Here is a 15,466-nt window from a genome sequence, read left to right as displayed (position 1 = left end):
CAGCCACCCTCACAGCCGTGCAGTGAGATACAGTGGCACTGCCAATACCATTTGTACGTGAGGAGCCAAAGCCCTAGAGCATAATCCAAGTGTGAAGGTTAAGACCATAACCCTTGGGATCATGCTGACTAGAGTCTGAATCCCAGCCCTGCCGCTCCCAGGCCCTGAGACAGTGTGGACAGGAGCACCGTAGCTCCCACTTGAAACAGCAGGGGTGAGGATTAAGTGAGGGCATGGGTAGCGCACATGGCTCAGCGCTTGGAACACTGCCCTCAAGTAAAGGGAAGTTGGTGCGATTACAGCAGCAGGAGCTAAGAAGACTCGTGTTATGCATTCAGTGTCACGTCTTTCCTAAGTATGGCTGGTGCTTCAGACCCCAGGTCCAACACACACACTGTAAAGGTGGCCTGTGTTCTCTGTTGAGTCACGAGAGGGAAGATACCACATGCTGTCCGGCGTAATTAGGGTGCACACCTATCCATGCAGTCACTCCGTGAGTATTTACTGAGTGCCTGCTACAGGCCAGGCCCCGTTCCGAGAGCAAAACACAACACACACAAGTCCAGGCTGGCCCGCCTGGAGCTCACATCCAAGTGGGGGGAGAAGACAACAGTTCCACGTACTGATACATGCTGTAAATAAGGACGCGCTGATGGAATTTCAGGTGGGGGGTGGGGGATGGGGAGTGGTCAGGAAAGGTCTCGAAGGGCCCGACGTGTGAGCTGAGATGTGAGTAATGAGGAGAGCAAGAGCAGAGGCCCTGAAGGAGGAACGAGGGGGATCTGTCCTGGGGAAGATAGACCCGTATGCCCGTAGCATGTTGAGTGAGTCACAGAATCCTACGAACCAAAGCTGGAGACGCAGGCAGGATGCCACGGACGCCTTGGAGGCCAGGGTACGAGGCTTGCGTTTTGTTCTCCACGTTTGGGGTTACCAGTTCAGGGTCCGGGTGAGTAGCGTTGCCTCTCAGGCGTCTGCTTAGCTGGTCGCCTCCTTTCCTAGGCAACTTGTCGTCACAACCGCCGGCTGGGAGGTGTCCGAACGTGCTGGGTGTGTGTGGGGTCTGTCTTCCGGCTCAGCGTCAGCCTCCCTCGGGGATCCTGCGTCAGCATTTTCAGGGGTGGCTCCTGGGGAGTCTGCCTTGCTGCAGGCCGTGGAGCTGCCGAGATAGAGACTGGCCTCCCGGATGCCCGCGCCTGGCCCTGGGGCCGTGTGCTCTTGGTCTTGCCCGCAGGGGACCGCTGGGGCTGCTCACCTGGGCTGTCTGCTTTCTTTCAGGTGGTGTTGATCAATGCCATCAAAGACGTGGCCAAGGCCCTTTCAGATCTGATAGGTGCTACCAAGGGGGCCGCCAGCAAGCCTGCCGATGACCCCTCCATGTACCAGCTCAAGGGGGCCGCCAAGGTAGAGCGGGGTGCCAAGCAGGGACAGGCGTGGCGGGCGGTGCAGAATGAGAGAAGCACACCCAAGAATAATGGGAACATATGCATCTGAGCGCCTTCCTTGCTCAGCAGCGTTTTGTCCTCCTGGCATCAGAGCCAGAACTAAAAGGAGCGGGGAGTAGACCTCAGGGTGCTCCTCATTTTCTCTCGGCCTCTCCTTCCTGTGCAGGTGATGGTGACCAATGTCACCTCCCTCCTCAAGACTGTAAAGGCAGTGGAGGACGAGGCCACCCGGGGCACACGGGCGCTCGAGGCCACAATCGAATACATGAAACAGGAGCTCACGGTAAGGAGCCAGCAGTCACCTCCCTCGGGCATCCACGTGCAAGAGCTGACACCCGCGCCCCCCCCCCCCAGACATCTCAGTGATTTGTAGCATAAAGAGGTTTTACCTGGGGCACCTGAGCCCGGGAGGCCAACTCACCTGCCTGCGGGCAGCTTTGCATAATTGAGGCCCCGGGTGTAACCGATCTCGTCAGCGTTTGTCTACAATCAATTTGTAATTAAGAAATCAATTAAAATGTGTCACTTAGGACTGTTCAGGTTTAGTTCCACTAAAACTGGAACTGAAACTAAAGCATTACAGAAGATTGCCGGCAAAGGGAAAACTCGGTACGGGTGTTGGCTGTCACCTTGAGCTTAAATGATGTGTATGGCGTGTAGGCCCACCCAGCACCTCTTGATTCCCAGTGCCGTTGGCATCAGCTCACACGGCTGCCCACATACGGATTTTAGAGGGTGAGGTGCCCTGTTAGAAAAACACAAATGCCTTTACCTGAGATACTGGCCTGTAAAATTCAGCATCTTTCTGTGCGTGGTCCCTCTGATCTCCAAGAAATTGACCGCGTGTTCTTTCTTGCTGTGTTCCCGCATTGTATAGTGAGGGTGTCCCGGTGTTCCTGTGATATGGATATTCTCTCCTGTTCTTTTGATCCTGTGATGGCTGTGGATTGACTCACCCTAATCCCTAGAAATAGAAATGTGCTGAAAATGAGGGTTTCAAACAGATTTCTTTCTAACTGGAGGTCTGATCACAGATTCGGTTTCTCTTTGCGGGGAGCAGGGGACCTGTTTTTGCTTCCAGCTACTCTGCGTCTTTAGAGAGTCACCTGGGAAGGCCAAAGGCCCCTGCGGATCAGCAGTATAAAGCAGCAATTCTGTTGGGTTTTGTTGGTGATTGAGCCTTGCGTTCTCTTGTCCTGTTTTTAATTAAGCCGGTCTTGCTTGGTGTTAAACCCGGTTCTTGCACAAAGAAAAAACTGAAAATTGCAGGTGGTGTCGTTAAGCACTGCCTCCTGACGCTCACCTGCCTCTGTGGGCTGTATGTTTCCTATCAAAAGTCCGGGTCTGTATTCTGATAGGTGTGGGTGGGGCTAATGGTGGCAATGGAAGAGATTTGAAACTGGGAGCTTTCCTGGGACATTACCCACGGTCAACCGAAGTCTGCCAACGTGGTTTGGAATTGACAGAGGTTGTGTGTCTCCGCGGACGTGGGAAGTTTCCAAAGGAGCATGTGCTAAAGGGCCACATTAATGCAAAGGGTTCCATACATGTGGTATTCGTTCCCCTTGAGCGTTCAGGCATGGTCCTGGGTAGCTTAATTGCACCTGCCCATTTTTAGGGGGCTGGTGATGTTTGGTGCTGGTTAACAGGCTGCAAGGATGCTGGCTGGGTTCTCCCCTTTGCCTCAGGGAAAACTACCTGGCTGAAAGGTGGTTGCCTGGGGCTGAGGACAGAGCAACCCCAACTGGTTTAGGAGTACTCATGTGCAGGGACAGATGCACATGCAACATACAGCCCCTGGCACCAATCACTCATGTTAGAGAGACAAGACAGATGGGCTTGAAGCAGAAATGGCTGGCTTGACTGACAGGTGGAATTTTAAAGTGGGATATTCACTCAGCACGGTTAATTATTTCAGCTTCTCTAAAGAGTGGTGTGTATGTGTGTGTGTGTGTGTGCGCGTGTGTGGTTTTAAATAATTCACAGTGTCACTGTGGCGCCCTCGACACGAACGCCTCCACACAATTATGCAGTTATATTTGTAAGACAAGCTAAGAATAGAAGAAACTGAATGCTTCATTTCCCCCAACCCCACACCCTCTTAAAGAAAGAAAGGGGAGTTCACAGGGATGCGTCCAGGTCCGTCCTGCCCAGGAACCAGCATCAGAACTGCAGAATTTCCGGGAGCTGCCGAAGCCCCAGCAGGGAGGGGGGCAAGAACTGGGAAGCCACACCACCACCTTCCCCCGGAGAGTTTACAAATACCGAGGGTCTGTTTCCGCAGGCGAACAGGTTAATGCTGTAGACCTGTCTCCCTCACCATATGGTTCCCTTGAAGGCCGAGTACAGGTGTGCAAGACTTATCCGTGCTAGCATCCTGAAAGCAAGAATAGTATTACTCAAATTTCTAATTTCCTGCCATTTGACGGTTTCTTCCTGTTGCTGGCTCAGTTTTCAGACCATGAGCAGCATCCTGGTCAGAGAAGAACCAATTATTTTTGTCTTTGTCTTTTTTCTTTCATTTTTTTTTCCACCTGTTGTATTTCCAACTTCCAGGTGTTCCAGTCAAAAGAGGTGCCTGAAAAGACATCATCACCTGAAGAATCGATAAGGATGACGAAAGGCATCACCATGGCAACAGCCAAAGCCGTGGCCGCTGGGAACTCATGCAGACAGGAGGATGTGATTGCCACCGCCAACCTGAGCCGTAAAGCCGTGTCAGATATGCTGACGGCTTGTAAGGTAAAGGCCTTGGCGTTGTTTTGGGTGGCCGGATGATGCCCTGTCACGACTATTTGGTTTAGTCTGGAGCCAGGGAGGGGCCGGCCGTGTGCAGAAGGGAGCAGCTCAGTACCTCAAACTCGGTGACGAAATGCGTGCCGAAGAGCCCATGGGAAATGACTCTCCAGGGTAGTTTTGTGTTTGAGAGGGGATGGAGTCAGCCTGCTAGCTCACCCTCCCACTTTTCCTCTCCGTTCTTGCCAAGTAGGCAGGATGCCTGCTCTGACAGAGGTGAAGAGGCTTCTGGCCCTCTGAACAAAAAACACATCCCACTTGTACCTGCCCCCCTTTCCAGCCTCTGCAGGTCAGCATTCTGGGCCAGGAGAGGTTCTGCCATGACTGGGGGAGGAAGTGAGTCAGAGGAACAAGACAGAATGTTGGGGAACAGCCCTTTTCGCTATCTGTGCCAGACATCTTGCAGAAACTCTCGTGATCCTTGGCTAGACAAGCAGGGTAGCTGCCCTGAGCCCATCCTTGGTGAGGGCGCTGGTGGGACCTGACCATTACAAGCTTTACTTTATTTTTTTTTAATCTATTAAGAAAGTGAGTCATAAGAGCCCTCCCACCACCCCCCTTGAGCACCCCACACCAGACCTTCACCCTTCTGGGGACAGCTGGGTCCCAGAGACTCTGGCTTCTGCTCAGATTGATTGATAACCCCCCGCCATGGTGAGCGGGTTGGGGATGAGTCACAGAAGTTGAAAAAGCAGCTGTTGCAGCTTGGGGTCTGAGGAGACAGGGCCGTTCTTTGTGGGGAAGTCAGTTGTGGGAAAGCTGGCGCCAGGTCCAATAAGCAGGTAGGATGGGTGAGAGGTGACTGGGGAGAGGGACGGTGAGGCAGCCAGCCTGAAGGAATGGGTGTGTGAGGACCAGGCACGGGAGACGGTGTGGGGGGGTTGGGGGAGGAGAAGACAGTAGAAGGTGGAAGGGCCACTTTCATGGGGAACCATGTGTGCTGTGCCAGGGATTTAGACTCTCCTAAAGCCGTGTTTGCAGTTTTGATGTACTTAATGGAATCTGCCCTGTCAGAAGTGACAACTTTCCAGAGGGGTTACGGCCTCAATCAGAAAATAGTACTTTTCTAGCAAGGTAAGGTCTGAATGCCACCATGACATGCAGGGAAGGCTGGCATGCATATTCTGTCATTGGATCCTGGAGGGGAAGGGCACCAGGGATCACCCCAAGTTGATGGATGATTAAACAGGCTTGGAGAGTTTAAGGGGAATGACCATAGTCACACACTTATTTCCTCTCTTAAGGACGCTGAGGTTGATGAGTGACAAGTGCTTTGTCTCCGTGTTATAGACCTGAAATGAAAAGGGGAAATAGATTAAGGGGGAAAGGGAAGGCGGCTCGATTTTCAAGTCCCTTTCTGACACACATACCCCTGTTCTCAGGGGAGGAGGATAAGGACAGGTGCCATTTGCACAGCCTCTGCTCCTCTCTGTCTTCCTGCCCCCGGATCAGGCCACCCTGACTTTGCAGGACGAAATAACAGCCGGAGCTTCATACCTCAAAGCCAGACTTGGATGACAAGTGTCAGTGCTGAGCTCTGAGACTTCTGTTAGGAGAGCACTTATTTAGCAGACTTAGTGCAGCAAGGAAATGAGGCAGCTTGCCAGAAAGGACGTGCAATAAGGAGTATATAGAAAATCAGGGAGACCAAGCATTGGATCAAGAAGAAGCCCTTATATCCAGCCAGAAGGCCAACTTGGCATGTTGGAGCACTGCCTTTGGGGCCGAGCAGGGTGGCTGGGGCAAAAAGGGAAGCGCAGGAAGTTACATCCTGGCTCATTTTATCAGAAAAGGAGGATTACACTAAATGCTCAGGTGGCGACAAGGGCTGCCCCACGCCCTGAGTTAATTCTTGTGTCTGTTTCTCGTCTTACTTACATGTGCATATGTCTGCATTATATACAATACAATCAACTATTACAGCTAATGTCGTATGGCTCTGGTCTCTGGTGCTCTGAGTCCTTATAACTGACTCTTTAATGACCACAAATACTCTGTCAATGAATATAATTTTACCCTGTTACCAGAAATTTCAGTTGTCTGCATTTTTAAATAATGCATAAACCGTACCGCCAGGAACATCTTTGGGCATACCTGTTTTTTCCATGCTTTGAATAATTTCCTTAGGCACGTCTCCCAGGAGTGGAATTAGTCAGATGGTCTGGCATTTTAATTCGTGCCAGATTGCTCTCCCAAAGAGTTCTGCCTGGTTAGAGCCACCAGCAGTGGACAAGAGCACCCACCCTCAGTCCCCATACAACTCTAAATTGGGATCTGACACACTCCATACCAGAGGTAGCATCATAGCCTGTGTCCTCCCCGAGACATGGGCTCCATTCTCACACTTAGAGACACAGGGCAGTGGTTAAAGGCACGGCCCGTTAGTCCTCAGGTGGGCAAAACTGAGCTCAGTAATGATAGATCCTGGCCACTCAGATTATCCCCACTCTTTCTGGGGTGTATTGGGGGAGCAGGTGAGGGGAGCACCCACAGGTGTTCCCACCAGCATCCCCCAATCCTAGATGGAAAGGCTTGAGCGGAACAAACGTGAAGGCTAGTCACTATCCCCCACCACTTTGACTTTTTATCCTAATGTCTGATTCATAACGTGTCCTGGTTTGCGATGTATTTGCAGTTTTGAATGTGTTCTTATAAGCCCCAAGTTCTTTCCAGGGTAAGGCTTTGGAAGGAAGAAAGGCTGGGCAGGGTTGCCAGATTTAGCAAATAAAAAATGGCGTTTCTCAAATTAACATTAAAAATTGTTTTATTGTTTCTTCAAAAATACAGTTAACTGTGATTAACCTGGTAACCCTGTGAATGGGCGTGTCATCTGTTATATCAGGATTGAATGAAGCCAACAGGTCACAAGTGCAAGAAAAAAAGCACAGGGTGCTGTATTAACCATACGTCCTTGTTTGCTTATCTCACCGCGCATAATGTGAGATGAGTTATTTACGGCCCCTCTGAGGGTAGTGGGGAGCTTACCATCTGAAGTTTCCCAAGAGCCAGAGGAGACATTGTGAGTGCAGCATGGTCAGGCCACGGAGTGAGGGCCTGAGTGTGATCAGCCTGTGAACAGAGAGGGGCTTCAGGAACCGCCCCCCCCCCGCCATGCTGCTGGAGAAAGGCAGGCACACCCTGGGACAGCCAGCACATGTCCTGCTGTAAGCCCTAATCATGACCCTTTCCTGGGCTTCTTAGTGCATGTGGAATTTCTTACAGTGCAATAGAAGGGGACAGGGAGAAAGGATGGGAGGAGGGACAGGACTCAGGTGCTTCCGTCTGGCTCCAGGGCACTAAAAAAGGCAAGACACAAAATGTGGCGAGAGAACCTGCCGTGGACACAGGTGTGAGGTTAACAGGAGAACACGGAGGCAGGCCACCTTCTCTATCCAGGGAGTCACGGAAGGCTTCTCAGGGAGGTCGCTGAGGGCAAGGCAGAGAGAATTCCAGAATCAAGGTCTCCTCCCTCTGGGGTGCAGGGCTGGTCAGCACTGCTAGGCAGGTGCCTTCCCCTCCCCCCTTACTCCTTGGTCCACTCACCAGCTGGCTCTTCCTGTTTAAGATGTCCACATTCCTTTCTCTCCCCAGCAAGCATCCTTTCACCCTGATGTCAGCGAGGAGGTGCGCACGAGAGCATTGCGATACGGGACGGAGTGCACCCTCGGCTACCTGGACCTTCTCGAGCACGTCTTGGTGGTGAGGAGGGGCGTGGGCCGGGCCAGGACTGGGGAAGAGCTTGTTCAGATGCAGACCATCCTTTCCTCAGGAAAGTACCTCGTAGAGCGCTGTGCGGGCTCCACTTGGGAGACTGGGGGTGGATGGAGCTAGAAAGTGCCCAGCATCACACTACTTCAGCACATGGAGATGAATGAAGGCTCTAGAAGAAGCTGCAGTTAGCATCCAGGAGAGCCAGGCTCGCTCTTGGCACCAAAGAGGCAAGAATAGCATGCCAGAGGGTGGGACAGGCAAAGCCACCACTGAAACAACGTTGGGAGGTCCTGTTAGGAAGACCCCGGCCTTCCTGCGAGGACAGGGAAAGCTCCAGAAAGAGCCACCCTGGCCTCCATGACGAGTTAAGGAGAAATTTCACCCGTGCTGCAGGTGACCTACCAGCCTCTTATCCTTGAATGAGTACTCAGACCACACTGGGAATGATGCCTCCCTTCCTCTGATGACCTTCCTGTCAGCCTAGAGTGCCCACCTGGAGCTGAGACAGAAGGCTGGTAGGGAAAATGCCAGAAGGGGAGGTGGGGACAGTGGTCATGGCTTATAGGAACTGTCCACATGGGAGCCTCGGGCTTATACCGACTTAGGTTCCCCACAGATCCTTAGGGCCAAACTCTGAGCAACCGAGAAATGTATTTGCTATGTGTCTCTCTCTGTCAAAACCCGCCATGGGGAGGTCTGGGGCAGGCCCTGAGAGAATTTGTCCAGGAGTCAGACACAGCCTCCGAAGAGAATTGACTATGCCCCACATTCCCTGACTGCTCCTTCCCAAACCTTAAAAACAAAACAAACAAAACAAAAACAAAAAAAGATCACCACCAGGCCACAGACAACCGTAAACCTTTCATTTGTGGAGCCCTGAGATTTTTCATTTTGCCCTTGCGCTAATATATGAGCAAGGACATATATGAGGCTAAGGCAAAGGAAGGATCCCGAAAAGTTCGGCCCCTTGCTTGAGGTCGCCTAGCTACTAGGACAGTCCTGGAACCAAATCCCAATTCTTACTACTTCCAGGCCCGTGCTCATTCCAGCACTTCACTGCCACCTTGAAATTAAATTACCTCCCCATGTTAAACATGTTAGGTCTCTTAGGGAGGGAGCATTACTTTGATTCTTCACCCAGGGTAACATTGTGTTCCAAAAGCCCTGAACTCCGGTGACTAGAAAACAGTGCATCATCGCATGTGGGCCAAGAAAACGCGTTGGCCAGTCCTTGTTCACAAGGCACGAGCCTCTGCCGCCAAACTAACTTTCTGCGTTAGAACAGAGTTAAAGTGTTCAGTCCGGAGCATGCGTATTAGCAGGAAATTCAGGGTATTCAGAATGAAGCCAGCAAGGCTTCCAAAAGGCATTTTTTTCTCGGTGGAATCATATAGTCTTAGTCACGTAGAACCTTGTTCTATCAGAAAATTAGGAGTTGCAGCAGAAGCAGTGTTAGGCTTAGGTTTAGAATCTTTGCATTCGATTCCCAGCTGTGCCACATAAATAGCTGCATGACTACTGCTTTGTCCCAACTTGAGTTTCCTCAGATGGTAAACAGTGTCAGGAATCCGTGAGAATGTCAGGAAGATCGGGCTTCGGGGCTCAGCTCACGTGTGCTTTCCACTCACAGGGTGCCCATTTCCCATATTGCTTTCTGTCTCAGACTTTTTTTTTTTTCCTCTTAATCATTTATTGGAAGGGAAGAAAATACTGGGATTTTCGTATTCATTTAAATGAGGGATCCTCATTTTGCTCCTTTCCCCCCCCCCCCGCTCCATTTCTTTTTTTTTTTTTTTTTTTTTTTTTTTTTTTTTTTTTAATGTTTGGTTATTTTTGAGGCAGAGACAGAGCATGAGCACGGGAAGGGCAGAGAGACAGGGAGACACAGAATCCAAAGCAGGCTCTAGGCTCTGAGTTGTCAGCACAGAGCCCGACGCAGGGCTCGAATCCATGAACCGTGAAATTGTGACCCAAGCCAAAGTCAGATGCCCAACCGACTGAGCCACCCAGGCACCCCTCTCTAGCTCCATTTATTGAGCAAACCCTATGTCTTGTAGCACCTGTGCCTGTATCTGTGCAGGGCTGATCATTTACCTCACGCCTGTAGGTCCAGGCCTCAGGCACACTGCCCTCAGGCTGGTGCTTTCCGGCTTTGCTCGTGGTGAGCCATGTACCAGGAATGTCACTGCAGAGGCATCTACCTCCAGCTGTGTCTCTGACAAAGCCACACCCTGGATAAAAAGGAGGCAGCAGCCTTTAAGGTGTTTAATGGACTGAAGGTCTCCTGTCGTGCTCTGCAGCAACAAGACAGCTTATACCTGGGAGAGGAGTTTTGCCTTCATGAGGAGGGGCAGGGGCCGGCACTTGAGAAATTTTCCCAAGGGGGGAAGAAAAATGGAACCCTCAGAGGGTCCCCTCCCACCTCAAGCCAACTTTAGACCCTTTGCCAATATCTGGGAGCCAGATGTCACATCTACCAAAGGGATACCCACCCCCCTGTCTCTGACCTCTTCTCTCCGTGTGCATCTTGTTTGGGTGAGCAAAAGAAGACAAGGCCTCTAGGGGGTGGGTGGATGATTGGCCTCTTCGCCCGAGAAAAGGCCAAGAGGTCCAATGCCTCCATGAACATTAGGTAGGGAAGCTGTAGTAGCCATTCCCAGTCCACACATTCAGAGACCCCAGTTTTATGGCCGCTTAATTACTGTATCAGGCATCGGGCCTAATGATAATCATCAGGTTTTTCTGGAAGAGGAAGAAGGGCACTTGGTGCATGGAAACCCCACATCATGTGTGATTTGGGAGATTAACTATGGAGGACAGAGCTTAGCAAGAACGGGAGCATCCACTCCCTTCTTTTTCTGGGCCCAGGCAAGAGCGATTGCACTTTGCAGTAGATGTGCTTCTCTTGTGGCTGCTCATATTAGTTGATGGGTTTTCTGGTGTGAGTTCTTCCTTGTATTTATTAGAGAAATGAGACTCTTAAGCCTTATGTGTTGTCAAGTTGGATGGTCGAGGTGACTGTTAAAAGCCTGCCATCTGAGTTTCTCTTCATCTTTCATACTTTCTATACTTCATCTGGGTGTTCATCATTGTGACCGAGAATCATGGTGGAAGTAGAAACGTCTTGTTTCCCCAGAGCTGTTTTGAGGTATATTTTGTGAAGGTAGCTAGTGCTAAAAAGAAATCATTAATAGAAAGAAAGCCCGAATGGCGTTAAAAATGGCATAAAACATGCAGAACTTGTCTCATCTTTTGCAAGGATGTTTCTGCCTCCTCATGACAGGTACTGATGGTTCCGACTTGAGGGAAATGTGAATGAATTAGCATCATACCTTTATTTGTTCATATATTTGTGTTTGTCTCTTTGGAAAGCCGGACATCATCTTTGAAGGTTATTTTCTAATAAAAACATAGCAAGAGAGCAAGCCTTCCCTGGGGATTATCATAAACATAGGAAAAATAGCAGTTCATAACTGAAAATTGCAGAAGTCCTATGACAGCGTTCTTTCACGTCTGCTGTGGACATTTGTAGTTTTCTTGGGCCTGCAGCTGAGAATAAGTTCATCTCTCGTATCGTTAGCCCTAATTCTTCCTCCAAAGCAGACTGAGAAGAAATCTGGACTAACACAAGGCCCAAGTGTGGAAGATTATAGACCAGTGAGAGGCCCAGGAGCCACAAGACTGAGGCCAGTGCCGGTGGAGAACCCAGCAAGGAATAAGGAAAATGGAGACACACAAACAGGGAAGTTAGCATTCATGTCAGATACTAAATTGGCTCCTTGAGGGTGATGAATAAAGAAACAGTTAAAAAACTAGAGATTTTCACATGAACACACAGCATTCTGTTCTCCTCTTCGTTTCTGGTCTTCATGGGATGGCTACAGCATCTCCATTCTGAAAAGAAAGTTAACTTAAAACTATAACAGGAGATGGGGCACCTGGATGGCTCAGTCACTTAAGCGTCCAACTCTCGATTTTGGCTCAGGTCACGATCTCATGGTTTGTGGGATCAAGCCCCACCTCAGACTCTGTGCTGACAGCACGGTGCCTGCTTCGGATTCTTCTCTGTCCGTCTCTGCTCCTCCCCTGCTTGTGCTCTCTCTCTCTCTCAAAATAATTAAACTTATAAACAATTTAAAAAATACAAATAAATTTTAAAAACTGTAACAGATCTTGAGATATCCCCTTGGATCTCTTGTAAAATTGACGTCTTGATTTAATTGTTTAAAGAGAACTAGTAAGATTCCTGAAAGCTGAAGAAAGGCCAGATAATTGTCTAATTTTTACAAAAAGAGAAAGAAGTAGAAATTAAGGTTTGGAGACAGTGTCCAGCGATTTACAGAAATAAACTGAGGTCACTTTCAGCTGGTCAGGGAGCTTCTTTAGTGAGCTGCTGCTTTTCTTAAATTAAGGCACATCAAAATGTGGGGAAAGTTAGGCTGCTTCAGTCTTGTTCGATTTAAATACGTTAGGGCCAAGGATTCTTAACTTTAATGGCTGGTTTGTATATTTCGGTTTTTACTTTTGAAAGGGCTTAAAAATACAGAAAACCATATCAACATCCATGTGCCCACCCTGTATAATTAACTAACTTTGTTAATGCTTTGTCCTATTTGGTTCAGATCCCTACTTTAAAAAATATATATCAATAATTTTTTATCCGTTATCAATCCCATTCTCCGTTATCAATCCCATTCTCCGTTTTTCTCTAGGCACAAATAACTATCATGATTTTAGCATTCTTAGACCCCTCGGAGCTGAAAGTCCATCTCCTGCCTCCCACTACCAGCATCAGAGAAACCGCAGCACATTACACGCACAAAATTGTTCCTTAAACTGTTAAGAGGGTCCCCAGACCCAAATGCCCAGCTGGATTCTTTGGGAATTTAGAAACTCCAAATCAAGAACCCCTGCTTGGGGAATCCTTTCCTTTGGAGAATCTAGTTAGCAATTAACAAATAATGGGATCCAGTTTAGGCAGAGCCCTGTCCCTGCTGTCCAGGGAGCTGCTCTGTGAAGCTTTAGACACGCCCATGTGAGCGCTGTTGGCCTCCTGCATTTGCTCTCTGCTGGTTTGTCATAGTAGGTTTGTACTGCAAGAGGCAGCCACATTGCCTCTGTAGCAACCACAGTTCAATATTGCTGCTAAACCACAATGTGAGATCTTTGACAGCCTTAAAATTACCCTCGCTTCCACTAGCAGAGCTTTAATTTGGTTCCGTCTCTTGTCTGCTATTAGAAATCATGTTGACTTAATGGCAGAATAAAAATAGAACTCCTTTCCTCCTGCCTTGTCTGAATAGGATACTTTACCATAGGACTTGTAATTTCTCAGAGCCAGAGTATATGAAGGAGTGGCTCTCTCTCTCTCACCCTCCAGGCTCTTCTTTTTAAAGACAGAAGTCTTTAATCACTCCACTTTGATGATGTAAGTGAATGTGCCCACCACACCCCTAACTTTTTTTCCAGCTTTATTGAACCATAACTAACATACAATAAACAGATATTTAAAGTGTGCATTTTGAGTACTCATATGTGAATATATCCTTGAAAGCATCACCACAATCAAAATAACGAATGTATCCATTACTCCTCAGAATGTCTAGGCCACTGCTGGTCTTTTTGTTATTATAGATCTGTTTATACTTTCTAGACTTTTATGTAAACGGGATACATAGCACATACTTTTCTTTGTTTTGGTTCTTTCACTCAGCATCAGTATTTTCAATTCTATCCATGTTGTTATGTGTGACAATAATTTGTCCCCTTTTATTGCTAAGTAGTATTCCATCAAATGGTTCTGCCATACTTGTCCATCATTAGGTGAAGAGACAAATATTTAAGTTGTTTCCAGCTTCTGATTACTAATAAAACTGCCAAGACCGTTCTCTGTATAAATCTCTGAGCCTGAATTTGTTCATTTCTCTCAGATAAATACCTGGATGTGGAATACTTATAAAATAGGGTATGCACTTTTTTTTTCCTTTCTTGGGAAGCTTTTTTATAGTAGTTATACTATTTTACATTTCCTCCAGCAGAGTAGGAGAGTTCTGGTTGCTCCACACCCTTGTCAACACTTGAAATGGTCTGTCTTTTCAATTTTAGTCATTCCAGTGGGTGTGCAGTGGTGTCTCCCTGTGGTTTTAATGTACGTGGTTGAGTATCTTTTTTAATGCCCCTGTTTGCCCTCTGTATGTCTTTTTTGGTGAAGTCCCTATTCAGATGTTTTTGGCTGCTTTTCATTGGGTTTGTCTTATTATGGAATTTTGAGAATTTTTTACATTTTCTAGATACAAATTGTGAAATTTTTTTTAATCCTTTCTCTTAGGGTGTGGTTTGCCTTGTCGTTTTCATAACAACGTCTGGAGAGAGATGGAAATGTGTGTTATTAAAAAAGAAAATAACAATGCTGCAGAGAGTTAAGGAAACAAAAAGCTCAGATAAAACTTGAAAAAATAGAAAAGTAAAGCCAAAATAGATCTTGTATCTCAAATAATTAAACACATAAGATGAATTGAATGTTTGTTTGCATCAGTTATGTTTGCAAATTATTTTTAGGATTATATCCCGGTATAAGGGAAGAAAAAATAATTTTCTCTCTACACTTCAGAGTTCTTGCCTGAGACCCTGTGTAGTGAGGCAGATTAACAAGAGAAAAACAAATACATTGTGTACCTCATGGATGCATAGCAGATATCCAGGGGAAAAATGAGTAACTACATAGGTGGCCTAAACCACTGGCTTAAAGACCATCTTCAGTTCAGTGAAAAAAAAGGTGTGTAATTGGTTTGGGACAGGTGACGGGAGGTTGCCAGGAAAAACCTCCTGGAGGTTGCCAGGAGGTTATGCAGATTGAAATCCGTGCCTTCTCCTCTGATAAATTCTTTCATGATAAAGAGTCAACCTTCTCTTCAGGCAGGGAGAGGGAGACACTCTAAACAGAGGAAGATTTGCTTTGTCACTGTAAATTTCTCTTTCAAAAGAGTAACTTCTACTCTGTTTTCAGAGCTTCTCCCGTGTCTATTTCTCACAATAATTAGCCCCAAACAATCCGTATACCAAAGAGGTTATTTCGGAGTGCCATGCTCTGCTACCTCTCACCAGCTTCCTGTTCTTTTATTTGCATGCCCGATTGATTCTCTTTTGAGCAGCCTTATTGAGGTATAATTGGCGTACGACAGAATTTTCCCATTTCAGGCATTAAATTAATTGTTTTTTCCTGTCTTTACAGAGCTGTGCACCTATCACAAAATATTAGAATATTTGCATCACCCCAAAAAAGAAACCTCATACCCTTAAGCAGTCGTTCATTGCCCTCACTCCAATTCTAAGACCTAGACAAACACTAATCTCTTTCTGCCTCTGTATATTTGCCTATTCTGGACTTCTCATATAAATGGAATCCCACAGTATATGTGACTGCTTCTTTAAATTAGCATAATGTTTTTAAAGTTATAAAACATAAACTTCCAAGTTCATGATTTTTAAAGTTTTCAAGCCTAGTTTATATTTTG

At 47.6% G+C, this 15,466-nt stretch overlaps 1 protein-coding gene across 1 annotated transcript in view; it reads left to right on the top strand.

Moving 5' to 3' along the window:
- The window catches only part of TLN2 (talin 2), a 199,780-nt gene that overhangs the window by 159,393 nt on the left and 24,921 nt on the right, over positions 1-15,466 (top strand). The window contains exons 46-49 of the mRNA XM_047075024.1: positions 1,279-1,404; positions 1,612-1,728; positions 4,002-4,187; positions 7,833-7,940. Coding sequence (XP_046930980.1) covers positions 1,279-1,404; positions 1,612-1,728; positions 4,002-4,187; positions 7,833-7,940 — 537 coding nt within the window. The remainder of the gene's footprint in view (positions 1-1,278; positions 1,405-1,611; positions 1,729-4,001; positions 4,188-7,832; positions 7,941-15,466) is intronic.

This window comes from Lynx rufus, unplaced genomic scaffold, assembly GCF_022079265.1.
Source record: "Lynx rufus isolate CCGP_SWC_20201006 ecotype Redwood Valley unplaced genomic scaffold, mLynRuf1.p SCAF_13, whole genome shotgun sequence".
NCBI classification, from domain to species: domain Eukaryota; kingdom Metazoa; phylum Chordata; class Mammalia; order Carnivora; family Felidae; genus Lynx; species Lynx rufus.
This window is presented reverse-complemented; position numbering and strand designations above follow the sequence as displayed.